Source organism: Indicator indicator, chromosome 22 (genome assembly GCF_027791375.1).
Source record: "Indicator indicator isolate 239-I01 chromosome 22, UM_Iind_1.1, whole genome shotgun sequence".
Classification (NCBI taxonomy): domain Eukaryota; kingdom Metazoa; phylum Chordata; class Aves; order Piciformes; family Indicatoridae; genus Indicator; species Indicator indicator.
Window position 1 is genome coordinate 6,905,538 of NC_072031.1, and position 24,558 is coordinate 6,930,095.

Here is a 24,558-nt window from a genome sequence, read left to right on the forward strand (position 1 = left end):
TTTTCTTTTCCCTCCTTTTTTCTAATGAGTTTGAGGTCCCCAATCTCTCTTCGTATCGGTGCTTCTAGAGGCAGGTGCTTCCCCCAGGGACGCTAGCCAAAAGCTTCTCCCTGGCCTTGGGCTGGGAAACACTTCACCCTTCAAGGTGAACCAGTGTACTTTTCTGTGTGTAGAGCAATGTGTTTAGATCCCAGTGACTTCCATCTTCATTTCTTCAGCACACGGTTTGCCCTGCTGATGGTTAAGGCAGGGAGCAGTGTGGAAGGACAAAGCCTTTCTTGTGTCTTTGGTTCAGTTTGTACTCTCTGGTAAAACTCTTCAATCTGTGTTTCTTAAATGGCTGCAAAGCAGCAGAAGTGGTTTTGTGGTCTGTGATGGCTCCCAAAAGTACCTTCTGACACCAGATGTCACGTGAAAGCCCCTTATATTCAAACATGCAGTTGTGTGTGGTCACTCACCTGCTGGATTTGTGTTAAAAGTCCCATCTGCTCCATTTTCTGAGCACCACTTTGCCTTCTCAGCATAGATGGATTGTGCCCTTGACAATGTTTTCAAGACAGTGTTACACTGGCCACTGGATCTCTTCAGCACTTCTTATTGCCAGATTAAACCCACTTCTTTGAGCAGGCTGGGCTGATCTTGGGTTGCAAATTGTCTGGGACTCTTGGGGAAGTCTGGGCCCTGAACTGTCATCTTTTATGTATTTATTCTCACATCTTTTGTCTGTTCTGGCACTTGTGAAGCTGCAGAGAGTCTTGCACAACAAAACAGACCCAAGATTTCAAAAAAAATCAGCCAGAATTCTGAAGGTATTTATGTATTTGGAATATATAAAGAGTTTTTATATTTTTGATACAGATCTCCTGGGGTTTATTTGGTTTGTTACATACAATAAACAATTGGTAAGGGACTAATGACAAACTGTAAGTAACATGGCAGACTTGGAAGGGGTTCTAAGCAGCAGTGATGGGTCTAGTTGAGAGCTGTAGAGTCCACAGGCTGCACCCATACTGGAGGAAGAGGAGCTGTCACAGCACCCAGCAGCAAGGAGAGGTGGAATAGGAGAGCTCACCCAGCAGTGGCCAATGGATTTGCTACCTGGTGAGAGGAGCTGCCCAGTTTCTCTGGGCTGCAGCCCAAAGGTAAGGGAGATTTGTGGGAAGGTCTCTTGGGAAGGTGGGCTGTGGGGAAGGGCTAGGCTGCTGGGGGTGGGGAAATGGGTGACCACTTGTGAGCCCTCTCTTTTTCAGGCATATATAATGTTGGAGGGACCTCCTAGAAAAGCCTTCTGCCGTACCTGGTGAATTTTCAGGAATTTGGGATGCTTTTCCTCCCCTACCTTCTTGTGCAAGAGCTGCCAGATGACTTTGCTACATGCAAAGGGCAAGGCTTGCCTGAGTGGCGTTCTAGGAAATGTTTCCCTCACTGTATTGGGATATTTCTCTCTGAAGAACATACATCATACACAGAAGTGTCAGTCCTGCTTACCAGTCTTAATGGAAGATTCCTTCCCAGCTTTTTTGTTCTGTTTTTATGTAAGACTTAAATTTATGATCAAAGTTTTTTATAATCAGTTCTTTATTACGTCTGAACCATTAAGGAATGCAATGTCACAGTTCAGTGGGTATAAATCACAATACTCTAACAGTCATAAAAAAATACTTAGCATGTAATGAAAAATCATTAGAATTGTAGTCACTGAAAGCACCTCCATCTTCCTGTCTCTGCCAACTCTAAACCCTGCAATGGGGCAGTCTTTGCCTAATGCAGAAAGATGATTTCAAATGCATCTGTGTCGTCAGGGTTTGGAGGTGACTGCTTTGCAGAGGCTTGCCTTGGTGCCTCCTTGTTGGTGAAGCTGACACAATGAAATTATGATCATTAGATGATGAGAAAAGGACTTAAAAGCTTTTACAGCCTCCACAACCACAAGGACACATCTGACATACACAGCAAATTATCTGAAAGCAGTTATTCATCCGCCTGCTTCATCAGTCCATAAGCAAAGTGTGCCTCCCCTTGGCTAGCACTGCTGGTACCATCTGCCACTGCCAATGTGTTGCCAAACAGTTCCATTTGTCCATATTTCTGTGTTTTCTTACCTTCCTCCTGCAGCCTCATTTGTCTTGGAAAATACATTGTCATCATTTTTTATTTCCAACTGTGTAGTAACGGCTATCAAAACTATTTTGATACTTCTGTTTAACACTTCCAAGGCTCCAAGATAAAAAAGGCCTTTTCAATTAAGGCATTTGCTGGTTTTGAGTTAAAGAAAGGAGCAGATGTGTTAGTGGCACTGCACAAAGTTTCTGTCTCACCAACATGCACCATGTGGAAAACACTGCTTCGAAACTCCCACTGACAATCAGATCATCTGTGGGACCGATTATGGACACTTCTTTGCAGCCACCACCGTGCTGGTTTGTGTGCTGTCACATTTCCTGCCTCAGCAGGTTTATTCTGAAAAGCTCTGCTGCAGGTGTTTCTATAATCACCTTGTGTGTGAGGAGAGAGCTGCTTTCTAAGACGGGCGTAGGCCTGTGTGTCCACTCATTCTAGAAATCTCCATGTCTAATGGCATTTCATGACTGGGTGTGATCCATCACCATGGTGTCTACCATGGCCAAGACTCACGGAGGGGCCAGTTTAACTACAAAACAGGAGAATGCTGTACAGCAGAGTGGGGGCTGCTCTGCCTTACCTTTTTACTGGGCCAAAAGTGCCCAGGTATGCCTACAGTGCCAGCACTTAGATGTCAAAGGGGTAAGTCTAAGAACAATCCTTCCTGCAGTTTTCCAAGGGGACTGGAGCTCTTTGGGACGTGCATTTCAAATGGTCTGGTTTGCTTTTCAGATGGTTCCAGAAAACATTTTTTTCAGAGGCATTGCATTTAATCTGCTTAGTTTTCAAAGTATCTAAAGGTGATACAGCCTTCAGCAAAGACTAATTCAGTTGCTTTCCTCCAGAAAAGGGCTTCAGAGGTACCTGCAGTGTTTCTGTGCCCAGGCTCCTCACCTCTCCAGCTGCGCTAGTGCCTTGCTGGTCATCTTGGAACTTAGATTACTAACAGATGAGTTCTCAGTAAGGATTTAAGTGATTGCTAAGGAGGTAATCTTAAACCTAAGCTCAGCAGGAGCCCACTCCTCCTTTCCCAACACTGAAAAACTACATCTCCACTCTCAGGACCAAGGAGGCTTCAGCAGCCTGACAGTGCCACCACAGGTCCACATTTCTTGGAATAATACTAACTCAAGGATGAATTTCCAGAGCTCTCCTTTGCTGTCCTCTAGATACTTTCTTCTCCTTACAAGGTGGTGGCTGCTACCATGCCTGCTTTACTGAGCTTTTACGACGAGGGTTTGTGTTGCTCCCCTGAGGCAGCATTTAGAATCACAGAATTGTTTTGGTTGGAAGAGACCTTTAAGCTCATAGATTCCAGACGTTAATCCAACACTGCTAAGTCATCACTAAACCATGTCCCTCAGCACAACATCTACACAGCTTTGAAACCCTTCCAGGGATGGGGACTCCACCACTGCAGCAGTTGCAGTTTCAGTGAAGAAATTGTTCCTCGTGTCCAAACTAAACCTCCCCTGGCACAGCTTAAGGCCATTTGCACTTGTTTCTTGGGAGACCAACCCCCCACCTGGCTCCAGTCTCCTTTCAGGGAGTTGCAGAAAGCCAGAAGGTCTCCTGTTAGCCTCCTTTTCTCCAGGCTCAACAACCCCAGTTCCCTCAGCTGCTCCTCACCAGACGTGTTCTCCAGACCCTCACCACCTTCACTGCCCTTCTCTGGACATACTCCAGACCCTCAATGTCCTTTGAGGGGCCAAAACTGACATTTTTCTTCGCCTGATGCGGATGTGCCTGCCCTCCACAGGTACCCCGGGAGCAGCTCCTCGGTGCGGCAGCGATGGTGTCTCACGCAGCAGCGCATCACCCGCCCGGGAGAGGCCCTGCGAGTGCGCGGAGAGCCCCGGCGTGAGCTCCGGCAGCAGGTAACCCACCCAGCGCGGCAGCTGGCCCTGGCCTGCCTGCGGGAAGGGCCTGGTGTAGCGGAGCGCTGACGAGGGACGGACTCGGCGCCGCCATTTCCCTCGCCCTCAGCACCGGCATTGGCCCCCTCCGTCACATGACGGAGCCCCGGGATTGGCCGCTACCGGCGGGGCCGGGCCGAGCCCCGCGCAGGTGACGGAGCGCTGTCCCGGGGTACCCGGCGGCTGCCGGCCCGCCCCCTACCCCAACCCTGCGGCTGCACCACTGCCCCCGGGGCCGTGGCAGTGCTGGTGGTCCCGGTGTTCCCCGTCGTGGAGCTGGGGTCCCTGCTCAGCGCAGAGCTGCCGGTTCCCAGGCGCCGGAGCCCCGCTGCTCTTCGCAGTAGGTTAGAGCCCTGCCCGTCTCTTCCCGGACCAGGACTGCCAGGAGCACAGTTGGAGATGATCGCGTACATGGATCAGGAGGAGGAACGGTGGTTCTCCCACCTGCGCGACGGGGCGAGCGGGGAGAGCGCTGTGAGCAGCAGCAGCGCAGGTAAGGGGCCGATGCCATCAGCTGTCAGCCTGGCTGAGAACGGCTTCAGCATCCCCACGGAACGAGCACGAGTGGTGGCACTGCGTCAGACTTTCCAGCTTTGCTGCTGTCTCTGACAGAGGCTGGTACTGGAGACCCAGAGAAGAACAACCAGTGGTGTGTCCCTGGCTACTTTTCCAGGCCCAAGCAATCTGGAGTTTCACAAACTCCTGAACTAGACATGAGACTTCTCAGTATCTTGCAGCTGTCTGGGTATTTTCTTGCCATCTGAAGCTGCATGGGCTTTAGATTCTGACAGCTTGCAGCAAGGAGCTCCACAGCTTATTGAGCTGTTCTATGAAACGCTGCCTTGCTTGCTTTGCTTTGAAGCTGCCTTATAGTAGATCACTTGATGTCAGGAGTTCTTTATTTAGAACAGACAGTGCAGGGTGAATCCCTACGCACACCACAGGCCACTTGTGTTTTTATAGCCCTCTCTGACATCCCCTGTCAGCTGTACCTTTTCCCAGCAGAATGGGCAGGTGAGTCATCTCCCATAGAGGAGCTGTTCTGTGCCTGTGATCATTCATCTCATGCCTCTGTGTCTTCCTCAGCTTGTTAAGAGTTTCTTTGAAATGGGAGATCTATCCTGCCCCTTGCATGCAGTCAGGGTGTGGGCTATGAGCAGGAAGGGAGAATTCTGTTCTCTTTTAATGTCTCCAAAAATTAAACACCATAGAAGACTTGATTCTTGTGTACTTCGAAGGTCGAGTTCTGTGTCAAGATCCAAAATTTTGTGCAAGTACCAAAGCCAGCATAGGCAAGGGAGATTTCTTTGGGCACAACAGCAACAGAACAGCTTCGCTACTCAGTAGGTCTGACACACAGGTCAAGAGCTTTGTGCAGGCTGCCAGAAATGTCCTCTTCTTGGCCTGTCTTTGGATAACGCTTTTCTTTTTCCCTGGAGGCCTAGATGATGTAGCTGCATACAGATGTCAACTCTTCTGTGGTGAACAGCAAAGTTCCAGTTTCTGGAACTTTTTTTCTGAGATGATTTTAATCAAAACTATAAAAAGGAAGAAGTGGCATCACTACCACACCAAAGTGCCATAAAGGGTATTTCAGGACTTCACTGAGAGATCACACTGTGACATTTCCTTATACTGAGTGGAAAGAGGAAGATGAAGTATGTCCTTGTAGTGGTCTAGGCTGAAATCCAAGGCTGTCCTTCCTTTATTGCCCACTTAGGGTTCAGTAGTGACTCTGCTCTTCCCAGGTATCCACTTCCTTGTTGCAGCTCTGTGCCTGTAGTTTGTACATCAGTCCCATGCAACTGATTTGTTAATGGTTTATTTCACAAATGTGTTCAGACAGCCACAAAGTAGCCATTGAACCTTAAAGCAGGCAGATCTGGAAGTCTGCCTGTTTGTGGCTTTGGTCCTCAGCCTGTTCCATATTTTGGATCTACATATAGTCAGCAACAAGTCATCCTTCACCCCTGGAAGTCTAGAGAGAGAGAGATATCATCTGGAAATCTGATGGACCTGATGGATCACTCTTAAACCTGGATGTTATACCTCTCTTCAGAGATGTGTGTTGCCATTCCTACATCCCATGTACATCCTTCTGACATCCATTTGCCCTTCTCTGACAGCACAAGGTGTGGGCCACACAGCTCTTTCCAGTTTCGTGTATAAGCCTTTGGTAAGCCTGTGAAGAGCTGCATTTCCCCTCTGACAGCAAAGCCACAGCACTTTCAGAAATAGGTGCTTTTCAGCCTGCCAAGGTGGTCATCAAACCACATTAGAGCAGTGGGCTGGAAGGAGCCACTGTTCTGTATAAATACCCCAGAAAAATACCCCTTGTCCTGTCACTGAGCACCAATGGCAAGAGTCTGGCCCCATCCTCTTGCCTCCTGCCCTTTAGATATTGATAAGCATTGATAAGATCCTCTGTACATCTCTTTCTGCAGTACTAGCAGCACAAGATCAAGGAGGCTGCTTCTGCTGCAACCCAAGTAACACTCAGCTGCACAAGGTAGTTCCTCATGGCCCTCTGCCTCCCAGTTCTGCTTCTCATAACATTTCCAGATACAACATCCTTGAAGAGCAGCCACCTTTCCCATTTGAGAACTAAACTTCTAATATGCCAATAATTTCTGTAGATTCAGGTTCTGGCAGAGCATGCAGAGCTATTGCTAGGATTTGTTCCTGCAAATGTTTTGAGAAATCTACTGTGTAGTTTGGAGGGAAATACCAGAACTGTTTGTACCTAAAGTCATCTCTGAATCTTTAGAATTTGACCCCTGTCCAAAGTTTTCTACCCTGCCTATGACTTCTTTCTGGATTCTCATTTTATTGGCAGCTGAAGATGGGATTGTGACCCAGATGGAAGAAAACGCCCACCAGGGCATCCCTGGGCCAGCAGAGCCTGAGGGTTTACTCTCAGGATTCTCTAAGAACAATTCCCAGAGTCCTGCACAGGACCCAGTTCTCCCACACAGGTCAGAAAGGGTTCAGAGACCTCTGGGGAAGAGGCAAAGCCAAGCGACGCTATGTGGAAAAAGTTTCAGGAGGCTGTCAGATACTATCCAGCAGAGAAATCCTTCTGTGAGGAAACTGATGATATGTAGGGATTGTGGGAAAAGCTTCCAGGTGAGCTCCAACCTGGTCCAGCATCAGAGAATCCACACTGGAGAGAAACCCTTTGCCTGCGCCGAATGTGGGGACAGTTTCCGGCAGCGCTCACATCTCATCCAGCACCAGAGAATGCACACAGGGGAGAGGCCCTACAAGTGCTCCGAGTGCGGAAAGGGCTTCAGCATGAGCTCAAAGCTGATCCGGCACCAGGTGACCCACACTGGGGAGAAGCCCTACAAGTGTGCTGAGTGTGGGAAGAGCTTTTCTGGGAACTCGCAGCTTGTCCAGCACCAACGAGTGCACACCGGGGAGAAACCTTACAAGTGCAGCAACTGCGGGAAGAGCTTCAGTGTCAGCTCAGCCCTGACACGACACCAGCGCGTCCACACTGGGGAGAAACCCTACAAGTGCACAGAGTGTGGGAAGAGCTTCAGCCAGAGCTCTGAGCTCATGAAGCACCAGCGAGTCCACACCGGGGAGAAGCCATATGAGTGCTCCGAGTGCGGGAAGAGCTTCACCGTGAGCTCAGCCCTCATCCAGCACCGGCGGTTCCACATGGGTGAGCGTCCCTATAGGTGCACTGAGTGTGGCAAGGCCTTCACCGTGAGCTCCCACCTTATCCAGCACTGCCGCTTCCACACTGAAGAGCGGCCCTTTGCGTGCACCGAGTGTGATAAGAGCTTCCTGTGGAGATCAGCCCTGCTCCGGCATCACCGGGTGCACACCGGGGAGAGGCCCTACGCCTGCGCTGACTGCGGCGACAGCTTTCGGCAGAGCGCCCACCTCACCCAGCACCGCCGCATCCATACCGGGGAGCGGCCCTACGCCTGCGCCCACTGCGGCAGGGACTTCACCGTCAGCTCAGCGCTCCTCCGGCACCAGCAGATCCACAGGGGTGGGAAGCCCTAGGAGGGGTGAGTGTGGGGAGCAGTTAGGTGTGAGCACCCCTGAGCAGCAAAGCCCTGCGTCTCTCCTTTTGCTTTATCGACCACCCTGTCTGAGAAGGGTGAAAGCAATTCCTGTTCAGAAGAACAAGTCCTAGAAGAGAGAGGTGAAGAGTTGGGGCAAGGAGCTGAATCGGATGTCTGAGGAAGGCTGTGTGACACCACAGGGAAAGGAGGTGGTGTCCAGTGGGATGGTGGTTGGGAGGGGAAGGAAGTAGTTTGAAAAACCTGGAATGTGCATGGTGGTGTATTTTGGAGGAAGGCAAATACCTTGTCTTTTCTCTGTGCATACATCTTTGGGACAATTTGTAGAGTGAACCAAATGGACAGTCTTGGAGCCTGCAGCCTTCTGACTAGATAAAAGTTCTTGCTTCCCTTCCCTGCTGCTGGCTTAATCAGAGGCTCTGAGTTACCCCTCTCAGTCTGGGGGGCTGGACTTGTGGCACAGAGGAGCCAAAAGCCTGATACCCACTGTCCTGTCCCAGGGTGGGCTGTGCTCCAGGCTGTTCATCCCAGTGGGACCCCAGTGGAGTGTTCAGTGGGTGCCCAGTGGGGCACAGAGCTCAGTTGTGCCAGTCGTTACGGGACTGCATGGCACTTTGCGCTCGCCTGGCCCCGGTGGGAGCCGAACGGTGTATTTCTGAAGCTCGATTCCCTGTAAAGCTGCCGAATAAAACCATCGTTGCAAGCCTGCGCCGCCACTGTGTTCCTTTCCCTGGGGCCGGCACCAGCCGCGCATGCGCGGCCCAGCGGAGGCGGCCGTTGGCTGACGGCGAGGCGAGGAGAGGAGAGGAGAGCGTTGGAGCCGCTGAGTGGTGTCGCGGCTGCCGCCTCTGCCAATCGGCGGTGCCGGCTCGTGCCGTCTGTGGCTCTTGATTGGCCACGCCGTAACCCCCCTCGGTCAATAAATCCGAGGCGGTCGGACCGGGCCTTTGTCTCGCGCCGCGGGGCAGAGGGTGCGGAGCGGGTGAGTGCGCGCGGCGCGGCGCCATGGTAACGCGAGTGGGGGCACGGGCAGCGCCGGACGGGGTCTGCTCCGCTCCGGAGGTAACGGGCGGCCGGGACCGGGCTGAGGCCCGTGGGACTTCCAGGACTTCCTCACCTACCCCATGGGTCTTCCCCCGCGGGTCACTGCTCCGCCGGCTCCAGTCCCTCGCCGCTTCCCCGCCGGGAGTAAGAGGCTGGGTTTCTCCGGAGCTGCCGTGACCTCCCCACATCAGCCGAGGTTGCCCTGCTTCTGGGGGACAGGTGGGGCCGGTACCCTGTGGCCGGGAAGTCTGTCCACTATATCTCAGGGGCGGGCCGGGGCCTGAGAGCAGCGCTCTGCCCGTGGTTCTCCTCCGGCTCTCCTCGGCCTCCCGCCCTCCCAGCCCCGGGGAGGGCTGTCCCGGCCGCCTTCCCCCGGGCTGGGTGTCCTGGGTCCGCAGCGCCGGTCAGCGAGTGGTGTGCTTGTGACTAGCTGAGCTCTGGCGGCGTGCCGGGTGGCAATTGTCAGGCCTCCCTGATCTCTTCCTTCTGCTCCTATGGCCGAGCGCCTGCACAGCAGCTGAGGAAGTGTGCCAGAACAGTTGCCTCATCCCTGCAGTGGTTCCTGCGTGCAGCTCCTGAAGGATGCCAGAGCTCTGGGACAGGAGCCCAGCGCTGGGTTCTTCCTGTGGTGTGGGACATTTGGCTTTTCTGGACCCGGCTGAGCTTAGTAGAGCACAAAGGCCACTGAGGCCTCTTGCTGTCTCTACTTCTCCATTGTTGTGTGAAACAAATGTCTTATTCAAGCCTCACTGTGCCTAGCAGAGTGCTGCATTACATACATCAGCTCTAAGTGCCTGTCACTGGCCATGCTTGGAGTGCCCCGGGCATGGCTGACTGTGTGCTGGGACAGGTAGGACAAGCACTGGCTCTCTCCAGAGCAAAGGCAGTTCAATATATTCATGGGTGCCTGTCACAGTGTGCTCCTCTCCCCAGAGCTAACTCTGACTCAGTTGCCCTTTGCACTGTTCTTCTAGCTAGTGTGAGAAAATGGATTCCTGATGCACTGCCTGACACAAGGGATAAAGTGCAGAATTGGATGAGATCTGTGACTTCACCAAGAGTTTCCCTCCTGAGAGGGAATTCCTTGAGATGCTGGACCACAGTTCTGAGGGACAGAAGCAATACTTGCATGGGCACTGCTAGAAGTGTCTTAGATTTTAATCATTGCCTAAATTTAGGCTATCTCCAGTTGAAGTCTTAAACTTAGCTGAGCTCAGGTAATGTAGTAGCTCATTCTGTGAGGCTCCATTTCCAGTAGCAACCACTGCAAAATACTTCCCCAGGGGGAGGACAGCATATGAAGATATCATGGTGTTACCTCTTTGACGAATCTTCAGGTCACCAGGTCTGTGGGCTGTGGGGCTTGTCTCTGCTGCAGTGATGCTTAGGTAGGTCCAGCCACACTCTACTGCTTGTCAAAGCAAGGCTGCAAGCTCCATGTGTGGGGATATACCTCAGAATTGCATGCTGGTTGAACAGCAGATGAGCTCTCTACTGCCTGGGTGCCTGGGAATTGCAGAACCTCTCCTGAGGGTGTCCAAGCAAAGCCAGGACTTCCAGTCCTACTTCCCTGCAGTAGCAGGGTCTCCATCCTTCAGAAGGCAGGGGATTATTTGGATTAAGTGCCTACCTGCTTTGAGAACAACAGCTGTGCATCTTAAGTGTGGAGCTTGCTGTGGAAATGTGTATATGGGCAAACTATTTGCTGGCTAGATAAGATAGGGATGTTTTCTTAGAGGGTTTGAACACCATTAATGGGAAGGAAATGTTTGGTGTGCTGAGGTGTTTTGTAGCAAACCTTGCCTCCTCTCTTCAGTCCTGCTGAACCCAGCTCTTGTAGTGGTTGAATTTCTCCCAAGCTGGTGGTTCCCAGGGCACTGAGGAGGTAGGTGCTGACTGCAAACATCAGCCAGGATCCTGATGAACAGAGCTCCTCAGGGCAAATGAAGCAATGTTCCTGTTGCCGAACGCGAGGGAGACGAGCAGTAATCAATATGATTGATAAGCAAGCTTCAACTTTATTGTTTGAATACACAGCTTATGTAACATCTTCAGCTAAATATGCACAAATGTCACTATTCTATTGGTACAACTCAGGTGAATATGCACAAGTGTCATCATTCGATAGGTTTTTAATTAAAAGCTACATTATAATATCCAGCCCACTTGCGGTTAAGTCCTCGTGCCATTTCACAGGCTTCTGTCTAACTAGTTCTTTGGTACATCCTGTAAATTAACAACACAGCTGCAAGCACAGCCACAAGGGCATAGTGACCTTGCCATAGTGACCCAGCATAAAAGCTATCTACAAACGGTAAGCAACAGAATGGAATACGGCCTACATGTTTTGCTCAAATAGTTGTTCCACAGAACCATGTCCCTAGGATTCAAGCCACTCTCCAACAGTTCCAGCCTCTGCAGTGGAGGGAGGACATTTGGTAGGCAGGGCACTGCTACTTTCAGATGGGCAGGATGCTCTGAGAAACCAGAGCTTTGACCAGTGGTCACATTGTGGGATTTCAGCTGCCAGTTTTTGGATTGGAGCAAGGATGTGTGGTGGTAAGAGAGCGAGAAAAGCGTTTTGACTTCCCTTCCTCCCAGTTGTCATGGAATATTCTCATGCCAAAAAGGACAAGGGTCTGTTTGTCTCTTGAATTTGTGGGTCACCAAGGATGTGCCTATACTAGAGACAGTATCAGGAAAAATGTAAGCTTCTGTGTTTTCCAGTTAGTGAATGGTCCTCACCTCAGGCTAAAGGGACTGGTGTCGTCACTGCCCTGCCTGTTGCTATAGAGACGAAGATGTCGGATTGAGTCTGCAGAAAAAGCACTGGGAGATACAAGGCTGAGAGTGCACCAAAGTCCTTAGATGACTATTTGTGTGCTAACCCCTCCTTCCAACAGCAGACAGTGCTGCTGGAGCTGTAATTCACTATTGTGACCAGTTGTGCTCCTACAAAACCAATGCTGAAGGCTTCTGAGACCCCATCAGATGTCCCTAGTGTAACATGGAGAGGAAAGTTCCATGGTGGTGATTGCTGCCAAACATGAGTGTGCTGCAAGGGGTGAGTGTGGAGTTCTAACAAGTAAGTTAGCAGCCGTGTCTCATACAGTAATGATCTTAGGAGCCTTGTACACTGAGGATCTTCAGCACCTCTTGGCCCTTGGAAAAGGCCTGAAGTGCTCTTAGCAGCTCTGCTCTCACCTGCTGCTTTGTTAGGTGGCAGTGGCAGGCCTGGCAGTGTGCAGGCAGCACACCCTACTTCCAGGACCCCGGCAGTCTGGAAGTACAAGCTGCGTTGGAACCAGTTTGTCTAGTTGAATTTTTGAATCTGCATTTCTTGCCTGGTCTGAAGTAAGCTGAGCAGGAAGCCAGGGTGTCATCAGAACTGGTGCATCTGTACTGGCAAGAGGCTGGCTGTGCTGCAAGCCAAGCAGGCTGGTCCATGGCAGGCTCTTGGCTGAGCCTGGGCAGGTTCTTCTCCTCTGCCTTAATTTTCCTTCCCCTCAATGGGCATTGGGTGTTTGAAGCTGAAGTGGTGTGAGGAGCAAAGGTAGGTCCTGTTTGCTGAATTGATGTGAAAGTCAAACGGACACTACAGCACCTAAATCTGATTCCCTCTCATCTGAGCCCCAGTGCTGCCTTTGACTGCCTCAGCTGTGTCATCCTGTTCAGATTTCTCTACCTGAAGGGGGGGGGGTTGTGCTGTGCCCTCTGCTGTGGGACAGGACAATAGGGGTGTGGGGCTGTCACCCCTGATGATGACTCCTGCTGCTGCACTGGGCCAGCTGGCATCATAAAGTGATGTTTTGGGGTCATTCCTGCCCTTGGGCAGGCTCTGTCCCAGTGAGCTCTGTCTGATGACAGGGGAAGCCTTCATCTTGGTGATGTCCCCCAGACTAAGTGCTGTGCCTGAGTGGGAGGCCTTGCTGTGCTGCACCCAGAGATGGGTGCTCAGACCCTGCTCCCAGTGTTCCTCTCCGAGGCCTGTGCGGGGGCGTGGAGGGCAGAGAGAGTGGCTGTAAAGCAGGGCTTGGAAAGTCAGCCTTGAGGAGCCAGAGGGCAGTGAATTTGTAACTGGTGTGTGGTTCATGAGACCAGCAACCTGAGGAGCTGCCAGCCCTCAGACATGATTCCAGCAGCAAACCTGCAGGGGCAGCCCACCAGGAGGGACTCTGCTGAGGAGGGAGAGCATGAGGGATGCGTTCTGAAGAGCCAGCAAGCAGCTTAGTTCCTTGCTTCGCTGGCAAGGTGGTGGTGCTCTGCACAAAGCTGATTACAGGTCCATTGTGTAAATGAGGTGGCTGGATTTGGGGCTTAACAGGAGTGCTCAGCTAATGTAGGCCAGGTGCCTTACTCCTGCTTCTGGCTAAGTCTTGTGCGTCCTGCTGCATCCAAGGAGGGCTTTTTCCACTTGCAGATATGGAGAGAGAACCCAGTTACTGCTGGGGTTTGAAGTAAACTCTGCTAGGCAGGAGAGGAGAGTGAGTGGTAGCAGGAGCATCTGCAGCTTGCTCTGTTTAGAGGGCAGAGCAGGGAAATCTGCCTCTGCTTTGGAAGCTCCTCTTCATATACTCTGTTGCAGGGAAGGTTCTTGTTTCCCCTGTGGGCTGCGTAACTTCAGAGCTTAGCTGGCCTGATTTACTGCTGCTTGCTTCTGGGGGAGGAGGATCTGTATTGCTGTAGAAAACAAGTACCTGCTTCTTTTTGAGTAGAGAAGTGCTTCCTTTTCCCATCACTACGCTTGGAGTTCAATATTGGATGAAATTTGGTAGCACCAATGGAGAGCAGCTTGCTCACCATTTCAGTGCAGGTGGTTGTCATGAAGGTCTGTGATCATCTTCAGCCAGGAGCCATCCTGAAGAGGGAAACCTAATGCAGGCTGCTGCTATGCTGTAGGTCTCCTCTGAGGATAATGTTTTGTGAGCTGGGTTGGTGTTGAGGCTCACCTAAGGCAGCTGAACTGAACAAGCAACTCTACTTCCTTGAAAGCAGGTGGTGTGCAGTGTGAAGGGGCCAGCAGCTGCTCCTCAGCACCCTGCATGGTAGAGCAGCAGCTCTGAGCTCTCTGCCCGACTGCTCAGCAGTTTGTGCCATCCCTTTGCTGAGGCAGCTTCCCTCAAACTCCTCTCTGCTTTTGCCTTTCAGCTTGTCTGATCTGCAGCACTGACCAGCAATGCCATCTGCCATGGAGGGCCCTGAGGGGGCAGAAGAGGCAGAAATCTTGCACTATGAGGAAACAGAGGATGACAGTGTCAGGTGAGTCCTGTCTCACAATGTGGCACAGGCACAATCCTGGGCAAGGCAGGAGACCTTCCAGGTAAAGGAGTGAGGAACTCCAGTAGGTGATTAATCCAATATATGTGCAGTAAAAACTGTCCTGGAAGGGATGGGAAGGGCAACCTGCTGAAGGCTGACAACAAGCAGTTCTTTCTTCAGTCTCTGCTGTAACTATGGCACTTCAGAAATGCTTTGACCATTTGGCAGTTGCCTTTGTGCCTTCCTAGCCAAGGTGAGCCAGTTTTCCATGGCTTGTTTGGCCTCCTCATGTGACAGCAGCTCCTTGTTTTGAAAGATGACTCTAGAGATGAACTCTGCTCCAGTCAGCTGCCTCTTCTGCCTTTGCAGTATACCTGCTGGTCTAGGCAAGGAGCTTTCCTTGGAGGATAGTTTGAAAAACATTCACACACATGCTCTGAAAGCCAAGGCTTCAGGTTTGGAACATGAGGAGGGTGGATAGCATGCTTCCAGGAGTACCTAGATAGAGTGCTTGGCTTCTCTTTGACTTGAGAGGCTCAATTTCATGAGAAGCTAATGGTACCTGGCTCTGCTGGCATGTTCAGGCCTTGTCTAACTTGTTTGTTACAGTATTCATCCACTCAAATGGGTCTGGAGAGTTCAAAGTTTCTCTTGCAGCTAACATGTGCATGATGACTGGAGCAAAGTAGTCATCAAGCCTTTAAGGTGCCTTTAGCATTATCTTGAGGGCCATCATGCAGCAGGTGCAGGGCAATAAGGTGATCAGGCCCAGCTGTCCTGGGTTGATGAAGGGCAGGTGGGTGAGTGGTGTTCAGCTGACAGCTGGGCTGGGTCTTAGAGGGCTTTTCCAACAGATATAATTCTGTGGTGGTGACTGATAGCTCTGTGCCAAACTCCAGGCACATGTAGCAGCTGTGACCTAAACCCCCAGACTTGTTTAGAAGAAAGCTGTCAAACCAGTGTGATTTGGGATGCAAACTTCTTGTCCTGTTTTGCCATTTGGCTCTCATCTCCTCTCCTACAGTTGATACCCAATTTGGAGAAGCTTAGGGTCCTGCCTGTGCATGCATCTACCCTTACCTGAGCCTTTCTCCTTCTCCTGAGTGACCAGAAGGATACCACCAAGGCTCCTGTGCCCTTTAGCTTGCCCTATTAGCTGCTGTTCATACACTCAAAGCCTTTTGTGGTATTGTTGGGACTCACATGAGTTGAGACACAAAAATCATGGTGCAATTGCTGCAGCATCCTGGCTCTGAGGCCCTTGGAAGGCCCAGCTCTCCCAGAACAGTAAGTCTGGGTGGCACATGGGTGCCTGCATCTGTGGAAGGAACCTCTGTCTGCTGCTTCTTCCTGATAGGACTGGCTTGAGGGATCCCACCTTGTATCTAATGCAAAGTGGGCCTGAGGTGGTAGGGAGTGGGGGGATTCCTCCAAACACAGCAGAGACAAAGTCATTGCTGCATGTGGACATGGAGTGAAAGGAGCTCTCTCTCTTTGCCACAGTCCCACTGACCTTTCAGAGCTGTTGAAGGAGGGGACCAAGGAGTCCCATGACCGAGCTGAGAACACCCAGTTTGTCAAAGACTTCCTGAAAGGACGGATCAAGAAGGAGCTCTTCAAAGTGAGTACTGCTCTGCTCCTGTGACAGAGCTCTTCAGTGTACCCAGGGACTGATGCAAATCCTGAGCCAGAGCCCACAGCTGCTTAGGGTGTGGGGGGAATTCAGACTGAAGAGTCAGAACTGTGGGTGGGTACCTGCCTGGGACTCCTGCTTGGTGTGTCCCTACAGCTGGGACCCAGAGGGTGAGGAGCACATTGGCCCAGTACAGCTTGGCTTGGGTGGAAGTGTTGGGCTGCTGGCCATGCATCTGCTGGCTGCTCAAGGCAGGTGTGGCTACAGCACAGCTACTAGTGACATAAGCTGTTTAGGAGTGAAATCCTCATGGAATTACAACACTTACTCCATCCTCTGCAGATGGCTGTTCTCCATATACTTCGGGTTAGATTGCTTTCTCTCTTTCGGGTCAGAGCACCCCTGTCTGATCCTGAAGGTCTTGGCACATGCAGTGGCTCCCTGTAGCAGGAGGCTGTTGGTGCTAGTTCATAGAATCAGAGAATGGATGAAAAGTAGGCCAGTGCCAACTGCAGGAGGTCCAGTAAGTCAAAGTGCAAGGTCCTGCATCTGGGTCGAGCCAACCCCAGGCACAAATCCAGGCTGAGTGCAGAGTGGGTTGAGAGCAGCTCTGAAGATAGGGACTTGGGGGTGTTGGTTGCTGAGAAGCTCCCCATGAGCCACCAGTGCCCTCATGCAGCCCAGAGGCAGCTGTGTGCTGGGCTGCAGCAAGAGGAGTGTGGCCAGCAGGGCAAGAGAGGGGATTCTGCCTTGAATGCTGTGTCCAGCTCTAGTGTCCCAAGCATAAGGACACAGAACTGCTGCAGTGTGCCCAGAGGAGGGCCACAAGATGACAGAAGACCCAGAGCAGACAGCTGGTAACATCAGGCTGATTCTGAACTCATGCTCTGGAGGCACTGTTGTTATGAGCATGAGCAGAGCCTCTGATCTTCCAAGGGCCACATGCCTGGTGCAGGATGTCCAAGCTGATTTTGTCAAGCTTGGCAGGGGGCTTCCTCTGTGTTGATCCCAAGCCCATGCAGGGGGAGTAGCCATGAGGTGTAGTGTGCCAATCCAGTGAGTAGCTTCTCACACGAGCTGTGCTTTGTCCCTAGCTGGCCACTGTGGCACTTTACTTCACCTACTCTGCTCTGGAAGAGGAAATGGATCGCAACAAGGACAGCCCAGTCTTTGCTCCTCTGTATTTCCCCCTAGAGCTTCACCGGAGGGAAGCCCTGGGCAAAGACCTGAAATATTTCTATGGAGAAGACTGGGAAGAGAAGATCCAGTGCTCAGAGGCAACTCAGCACTATGTGGACAGAATCCATCATGTGGGACAACATGAGCCAGAGCTGCTAGTTGCTCATGCTTACACACGCTACATGGGGGACCTCTCTGGTGGCCAAGTGCTGAAGAAAGTAGCCCAGAGGGCCCTGAAGTTGCCCAGTACTGAGGAAGGGATCCAGTTCTACACATTTGACAACATTTCCAATGCACAGCAGTTCAAGCAGCTCTACAGAGCCAGGATGAACGCCCTAGACCTGGACAAGAACACCAAGGAAAGGATAGTGGAAGAGGCCAACCGAGCCTTCAGGTTTAACATGCAGGTACTAAAGCCCTTGAGCCCCTGGACATGTAGGTGCTGCTGCTTTTAGGTCTGGACCAGGTTAATTCAGTCCAGCGGTTCATCCAGGTATTGGTTTGGGTCAGAGACCAACAGAGCCCCTCCTTCTTGAGGGTGTGGGATTCTAGTTTGAAGAGCTCTTTTGGGAGACACAGTTGGTGTGGGGCAAGAACTCTTCCTCTGCTGCAGCACCACAGCCAAGCCTTCAGTTAGGTCAGAACTGAGATGACCTCATTGCAAGATTCCTGTGGACTGTGTGGCTGGAGCAGTGGTGGGAGCAGAGACAGCCTCAAACAGTTGGAGGTACTGCACCACAGTGCTTACATTCCATCTCCTATCTCATGTCAGATGTGGTGCTCAAAGGCCAAAAAAACATCTCTAGCCTTTTGTTCCTTCCCATAGCATTTGCCTTTCACAACATCTGGCCGAGCTGCCAGATGCCCCAGGGGTTTGAACACAGAATCACAGAACTGTTGAGGTTGGAAATCTTTCATCAAGTCCAGTTGGTCACCTAGAGCACAATCCCACCACTACTGCAAAGTTACTAATTTTAGCTACTGGATGGAGGCTTTAATCTGTACCTTTAGCAGGTTTGTGTGGCTTAAGCTGGTCAGAAATGTGGTGGGATGAGGTTGGCTCCTATGTCAGGATCCTTATGAAGCCCCAATTTTGCATGGAATGGAACAGTGAGCCCAGAGGGTCTGCAGCTAGGAGGGGAGGGTGTTGCCTTGCACTGCACCTGCAGCAGGCTGGGAGGTGAACAGCAGCAGGGTGTCTGTCTTGCTCCTGGGTCTGACTTGATGCTGTTGGACTGGGGTGTGCCTTCTGGGAGCCACAGCCTGTGCCTGGTGTCACCACAGGTCCATCTGCAAGGGGCTCTGAAAAGGGCAGCACATGCTGTCTCTGGGGGGAGGGAGACAGGAGTGGGGGAAGTGTAGGTTGGATGTTAAGAAAAATGCCTTCCCTGAGAGGGTTGTCAAGGCCTGGCCCAGGCTGCTTAGGGCAGTAGTGGAGTCCCCATCCCTGGAGGGGTTTCAAAGCTGTGCAGATGTGGTGCTTAGGGATGTGCTTCAGTGTTGACCTGGCAATGCTGGGGTAACGGTTGGACTTGATGAGCTTAAAGGTCTTTTCCCGCCTAAACTGTTCCCTGATTTCATGATTCTCTCCTGTTCTCCAGCCCCTTCCAGGGGTGGGGATGAAAGCTGCCTGGCTCTGCCTCTTCATCTACTCACTGTGCCCACTTGCAGGTATTTGATGAGCTGGACAAGATTGGCAGGTCGCTGCCAGAAGCAGCCCAGGACGGAGGCTTTCCAGTGCACGACGGGAAGGGCGACTTGCGCAAATGCCCCTACTATGCAGACAAGCTGGGTAGGTGTGGGCAGTGCCAGAGCTGCCCTGGGTAGGTGTGGGCAGTGCCAGAGCTGCCCTATGCACCTGGCACAGCACCCACAGTGCTGACGCTGCTCTCTGTGTCCTGGCAGGCAAGGCTGGACCCAGCTGCCCCTACCACGCTGCCATGGCCCTAGCGAAGCAACCCCTGGTGCAGCTGATCCTGGCAGCCTGCATGGCTGTGGCAGCAGGAGCTGCAGCCTGGTACCTCATGTGATGGGCACAGTGGCGTGTGGCTCCCAGCGGCGCCCAGGGGAGAGGCACACGCCCAGGGTCCTTCAAACTGTTCTCTTGGTGGTGGTGAGTTGGCTGCGGGGTGGGAGTAAGAAAATAGGCAGGACTGGGGGGGGGCATCAAAGGCTCTGTGCACCAAGAGCTCCAGCACTGTCGATAATGTCTTTAGCTGACTGCTGCATGGGACTGGTGTGCTGTGAGGATGCCACTTCAGCGCTGCCCTGCCCAGGCTGGGGCAGCTTTTAAGGCTAGAGCTGTCCTGTGCTGTGCTGCCAAAGGCTTCACGTGCTTGGCTTTTCATCTTCTCTGGGGAGCAGCTGCTGGAGGGAGTTTCTTGCCCAGGCCTAGCAGTGCGAATGTGGGATTGGCCTTTTCAGGGGAGACTGTTCCCTGCCTGGAGAAACTTGAGGCTCCAGCCATGCTGCACAGTTGTGCTGTGGCACCATGAGCCCAAAGGAGTGTCCTGCTTGGTGTGGTGTCCCAGCAGCCAGGTCTGACTGAAGCTGGAGGAAGCTCCCCAGGGGTGGGGACAGGACCATGTGTGTGGGTTGGGGTATGAAGGTGACCAATGTGTTTTGTGCAACTTTGGGGTTGTGGGCTGAGTGTTGTTCTGAAGCCTTCAGTAATAAAAAGTTGCAATGCTGTAGCTGAGGACAGCCAAAAGCACTTCATTGCAGAGTGACTGAACTTTGCTGTGAGGTATGGGACTATGGTAGGCTGGGAGGAGGTTAAAGGGCTGAAGCAGAAGGGGTACAGACTCATGCTGGTGTCCTGTCTGACTCATGCACTTCCTGGACCTCTCCTGTCCTTACACCCCACCCTGTCCCTGCTGCCTGCCCTTGGCTTTACCCAGCTGCTGTTAGGAGGTGACCCAGTGCCCTCCTGCCAGGTGAAGGGGCTCAGCTGAGGTGAGCCTTCCCTGGAGCAGGGGAGGTGCTCTGAGGCACACAGCTGCTCTCTGGCACTGTGCTGGGCCTTAATCCCTGGGCGTGATAGCAGAGGTACCCCTCTGCCTTCCTTCACCACAGGCTTAATAAGCTTTTCTCCTTTTCAGCTGAGTGCTTGGGCAAAAAGCAGAGGGGCTGCATGACGGGCAGAGCTGGCAAAGCCCCAGCTGCAGCTGATGGGCAGGAAAAGCTCCAGTTACCCTTTCTAGGGTCTCTACTGCCCTGGCCCAGGCTGGGGTAGGGAAGTTGCTGATCCTTTCTCCAGGGCTCTGTGTCTCATCCCTCCTCAGCTCCCCAGGGGGTACATCGCTTGTGGGGTTGGAGCAGGAGAGAAGAAAAGAGGTAGGTACATAAGACTTCAGGGTCTGTTATTTATTTACATAGAAACACTGACTAGTGCCACCTCTGAGCAAACCTCTGAGCTCCTGTGCAGGTCAGGTGGCATGTGCAGACCTGGGGGCAGGGGCTTTGCTCCAGCGGCTGCACACTCCAGCACAGCCCTTGCTGCAGTGGCTGGGGCCCAGGGCAGGGAGGAGCAGCGACAAAGGGGCTGGAAAAAAGCTCCAAGGTCATCTTGCTGTCATCCATCACAGTGCTGCTGGCAGCTCCTGGTGCTGCCTGGTTTGCCCTCTTCCTTCTGCTCCCTTTCAGGTGAGCTAAAACCAAACCCCTACCCCCACATGCAAGGAGGAGGAACCCAGGGGCTGCAGGGTGGATGCCCACAGACCTTGCCAGGCTCAGGCTGTGGCTCTGCAGCACGTGGGCATGGGTATGCTCCACAGCTGGGAGCTGGCTGTGCCTGATCATAAACTCCTCTACAGCACCGGGCAGGTGGCCGCATGCCAGGGGTAGTTCTGGTAACAGTTTGCCAGGCAGGTGAGGAAATGCCAGGGGCTTTCCCTCCTGCAAAGAGCCACAGCAGGGGCTGGGAGGAGGTGCATGCAGCTGGGGCAGCCAGGACTTCTCAGGCAGGACGGAGGTGCTGATCAAGAGTGCAGTGTTAGTGCTGGTGCCCTCACTGTGCCCTGAAGGCTGTCTGAGGCTCCTTAGGAAGGGGCTTCGCCTGCAGGCTGGAGAGGGCTGTGAACCACACCGATACCTGGCACATGTGGCACTACCCTGGCTCTGAGCTACCACCCAACCCCTTCCTAAAAGTGGTACAAGGACTACGCTGCCTCTTCTGCGGGCTGCTTGGGTCCCTCTTCCCCTCGTGGAGGGCAGATTCCCCACCCCTGCACGAAGCAGCTCCCTGCAGCCAGGTGGTGGGTGCCTCCAGCAGCTGATGCTCCAGGTGAGAGGGACAACACCAGCCCCCTAGAGCAATAACGGTGTGCAGGGGGTCAGCCCCTCCCCCTTGCTCCTGTGTGCTGTGGGGTAGGCTCACACACAGCAGCTGGAGGCCTGGCCCCCAACCTCCTCTGTGCACCCACACCAGTGTCACCAATCCAACTGTTCACAGCGAGGACCAGAGCTGGGGGCAGGTGGGAGCTGGGGACAGAGAGAGGGACACCACCGGCAGGTAAGCAAAGGGTGTTGCAGACGCAGAGATGGGGAGGGCTGCAGAGGGGGCTGGTGCCATGGCTCCCGGGGTGCTGTTAGCACATGCGCTTGTAGGTGTAGATGTAGGCCTTGCAGTTGGGACAGGTGTGTGTCACGTCCTTGAAGTCATCAAACAGGCAGGGGATCAGGCAGCAGCAGAGATCACACCTGGAGCACAGGAGGAGGCAGAGCATGGTGAACACTGGCAGCCCCTGGGAGCCAACCGTGAGGCCCTCTGCTGCGTGAAGGGCAGCACAAAGCTCGCTGCCCCTTGGGGCATGCTATCACTGCAAGAGCTGCACTGGGGAGGAGGCACACCTCATGGAGGGAAGGCACAGGCTGGTGAGACACAGAAGCAATGAGGCCTGACCTACCTCCAGACAAGCACCTCATCATTGCTTCCAGCCCTTAAGGGATGGATGACTCCTGGTTCTTCAGCAGTTTTGGAAGTGGCACCTTCCCTTCTCCTGGCAGGAGCCCAGCTCTCCCAGCACCATCACTCCAGAAACCCATCTGCTGTCCCAATAACACCCCAGTACCAATCCCCCCCCCACCCATGCCCAACAGCTCAGCCAAGGCTACCAGGTGCAAGGCTGAGCAACCACCCTTGCTGTGGGGCTGCTGGTGGCAGGAAACTTCCAGCTCTGCTTGCAGCACCTACCCCACAAAGCAGCAGAAGAAGCCAAGAAGGAAGCTCATGAGCCCGATCTCGTAGGTGATCTTGGTGGTGATGGCTTGCTGGCAGTGGGGACACACTGTCTGCACAGGGGCACCCTGGAAGATCTCTCCCTGCAGCACTGTCACTGTGGTGGCAGCACCGGATGGGACAAGCACAGTCGCTGTGTGTCCGCCAGGAGAGGGGTAGTGGCCTGGGGGAGGGTAGTAGCCCATGGGGGGATGAGGGCCTGGAGGTGGGTAATAACCTGCTGGGAAGGAGAAGCAGGCACAGGTGAACACCTTTGGATGCACAAGGAGAAGACAGATCCTTATGGGGTGGGAGGGGCAGCACACCCTGCTCCAGGCTCCCCCCAGCCCAAGCAGCCTCCAGTGCAAGGCCCTAGGCAGCCCCCAAGACCCTGTTGTCACCCCCAAACTCCCTGGGGTACTGCAAGACAGATATGGAGAGGGGGTTGATCCTTGCCCAGCACCACCCCTGCCTCATACAGCCCCTCAGTACTCACCAGGTGGCACATAGGGTGCAGAGCTGTCTGTGGGCATGTGTGGGGGTACAAACCCCGGCTGTGAGGGTGGCTCATAGGGGGGTGGCCCAAATTCAGGAGGGGGAATGGGAACCCCCTGAGGCTGTCCCACAACAGGGGCAATGCCATCTGAAAGGAAACAGAGTCAGCAGCCAGAGCAGGAGAGCTGAGGGGGAGATGTAGGCTTGGCTGAGTGGGCTGTGGGTTGGCTCCAGCAAGGAAGGGGGACACAGCATTGTGGGGGTGAGGGAAGCAGGGGCACACCCCACACCGCCCCTGCCACGAAGCCCACAAGCCTCCTTGTCTGGGCCACAAGAAGCCCAAACTCACTCCATGTTGCCCACAGCAGCAAATGGAGCTGGGCTGGAGTGAGGAGGGCTTTCTGCTTTGGTCACTGCCCTTGGGGCCCCCTGCCTCCCCAGAGTATGGCAGACAGAGCCAGACTTCACACCACCCCCCCCCCCAAACCTCCCAGCACACTGCACATCACAGGGCAGGGCTGTGAGGAGGCCAGGGCACTGCCAGGCAGACTGCCCTCACCCTGCTCCTGCCTGCCCAGCAATGTCACCCAGCACCAGTACCTGTGGCAGGGGGGGGGCCATGCTTCTCCTCTATCACCGGTGCTGAGGGCCCTCCCGGGTAGGGCGGCGGTGGGTCGTTGGACATGGCTCAGGGTGGCCCTGCAAGCACAGAAGCCTTTAGGAGTGATGCCAGCCTTTGCCTGCACACAGACACCCACTGCAGCTTTGTGCTGCCTAGAGAAGGAGGTGGCAGGTGACGGAAGGGTTCAGGGCTGCTGCCACTGCTGACAGTGGCCTCAGAACCCCTGACATGGGCAGAAACCAGACTGCAGCCCCAAGACTTTGCCCCAGGCAACAAATCCAAGGACTCACAGCTCCCCTGTGCCATCCAGGTGCAGAGCACTGCAGTGGAGACAAGCTCACCTTTAATAGCTGGAGACAACATTTTACCTGGGGTAAGCTTGCCCTGTCCTCTTCCTTGCCCCAAGGAGCTCAGAGGCTTCACCAGAGCAGAGAAAAACAATTCTGAGCAGCACAGGTTGGAAGCCAGCTCACCCCACCAGACCTGTGTGGAACAAGACAGTGAGTGAGTTAGAGAAGAGCCCCTGCTACAGCACAGCCTTGGCCACCACACCAAACCCCCTTTTCTCCCCAGTGAAGGCATGGGGAGAGCAGCTCTGGGCAGGAACCTCCTCGTGTGACCCCCTAATGGCAGGCACGAGGCTGCCATCTCCTGGGCCCACGGGAAAGCTCCACCAGTGAGCTCTGCACACCAAGAAGTGCAGCAGCATCAAGGAACCCGAGCTCCCTGTTTGTTCTGGCTCAGTTACATGTGGTAGGACGTGACTAAATTGGGAAGTACAAATGAAAGGCTGCTCACTCTGTGCCTGGGAAGACTGCCACCAAGCATGGGACACGGTGACATTGCTGTCAGTGTCTGGGCAACAGCGCAAGGAGCTCCCCTTGTGGTCTGAGCAGCACCACACAACCCTTCAGCCTGCCCCCAGCGGGCAGGAGCAAATGTGATGATCCGGACAGGTCAGCACGCTGCAATGACGCTGCTGGTCTCGGATGGTGCCACTCCAGCAGCGCCCCACCAAGCTGGAAAACGCT

At 53.4% G+C, this 24,558-nt stretch overlaps 3 protein-coding genes across 3 annotated transcripts; 2 read left to right on the top strand and 1 right to left on the bottom strand.

Annotated features, from left to right (window-relative positions):
• The first annotated feature begins 4,448 nt into the window (after positions 1–4,448).
• On the top strand, positions 4,449–12,438 carry LOC128974626 (zinc finger protein 501-like). Its single transcript, XM_054391298.1, has 4 exons — positions 4,449–4,614; positions 6,874–8,055; positions 12,168–12,185; positions 12,341–12,438. Exons 1-4 carry the CDS (start codon positions 4,449–4,451, stop codon positions 12,436–12,438), a joined length of 1,464 nt encoding a protein of 487 aa, XP_054247273.1.
• Positions 12,439–14,297: 1,859 nt separating this feature from the next.
• On the top strand, positions 14,298–19,252 carry HMOX2 (heme oxygenase 2). Its single transcript, XM_054391258.1, has 5 exons — positions 14,298–14,380; positions 15,884–16,001; positions 17,108–17,599; positions 18,864–18,984; positions 19,098–19,252. The coding sequence occupies exons 1-5, from the start codon at positions 14,298–14,300 to the stop codon at positions 19,220–19,222; spliced, it is 939 nt and encodes a 312-aa protein (XP_054247233.1). The 3' UTR covers positions 19,223–19,252.
• A 1,303-nt stretch (positions 19,253–20,555) lies between these two features.
• Positions 20,556–23,991, bottom strand: CDIP1 (cell death inducing p53 target 1). The gene is made up of 5 exons (XM_054391042.1): positions 23,896–23,991; positions 23,506–23,604; positions 22,907–23,053; positions 22,387–22,648; positions 20,556–21,893 (listed from the first exon to the last, which is right to left on the bottom strand). Exons 2-5 carry the CDS (start codon positions 23,588–23,590, stop codon positions 21,782–21,784), a joined length of 606 nt encoding a protein of 201 aa, XP_054247017.1. The 5' UTR covers positions 23,591–23,604; positions 23,896–23,991; the 3' UTR covers positions 20,556–21,781.
• Positions 23,992–24,558: the final 567 nt, after the last annotated feature.

Bases quoted from the DNA above. Each gene is read 5' to 3' on its own strand.
- LOC128974626 (XM_054391298.1), top strand. From the start codon at position 4,449: ATGGATCAGGAGGAGGAACGGTGGTTCTCCCACCTGCGCGACGGGGCG. The intron at 4,615-6,873 runs GTCAGACTTTCC...TTTTATTGGCAG, and splicing joins AGCACGAGTGGTGGCACTGC to CTGAAGATGGGATTGTGACC.
- HMOX2 (XM_054391258.1), top strand. From the start codon at position 14,298: ATGCCATCTGCCATGGAGGGCCCTGAGGGGGCAGAAGAGGCAGAAATC. The intron at 14,381-15,883 runs GTGAGTCCTGTC...TCTTTGCCACAG, and splicing joins ACAGAGGATGACAGTGTCAG to TCCCACTGACCTTTCAGAGC. The intron at 17,600-18,863 runs GTACTAAAGCCC...GCCCACTTGCAG, and splicing joins CCTTCAGGTTTAACATGCAG to GTATTTGATGAGCTGGACAA.
- CDIP1 (XM_054391042.1), bottom strand. From the start codon at position 23,590: ATGTCCAACGACCCACCGCCGCCCTACCCGGGAGGGCCCTCAGCACCG. The intron at 22,649-22,906 runs GTGAGTACTGAG...CCTTCCCAGCAG, and splicing joins TGCACCCTATGTGCCACCTG to GTTATTACCCACCTCCAGGC. The intron at 21,894-22,386 runs GTAGGTGCTGCA...CCTGTGCTCCAG, and splicing joins TTCTTCTGCTGCTTTGTGGG to GTGTGATCTCTGCTGCTGCC.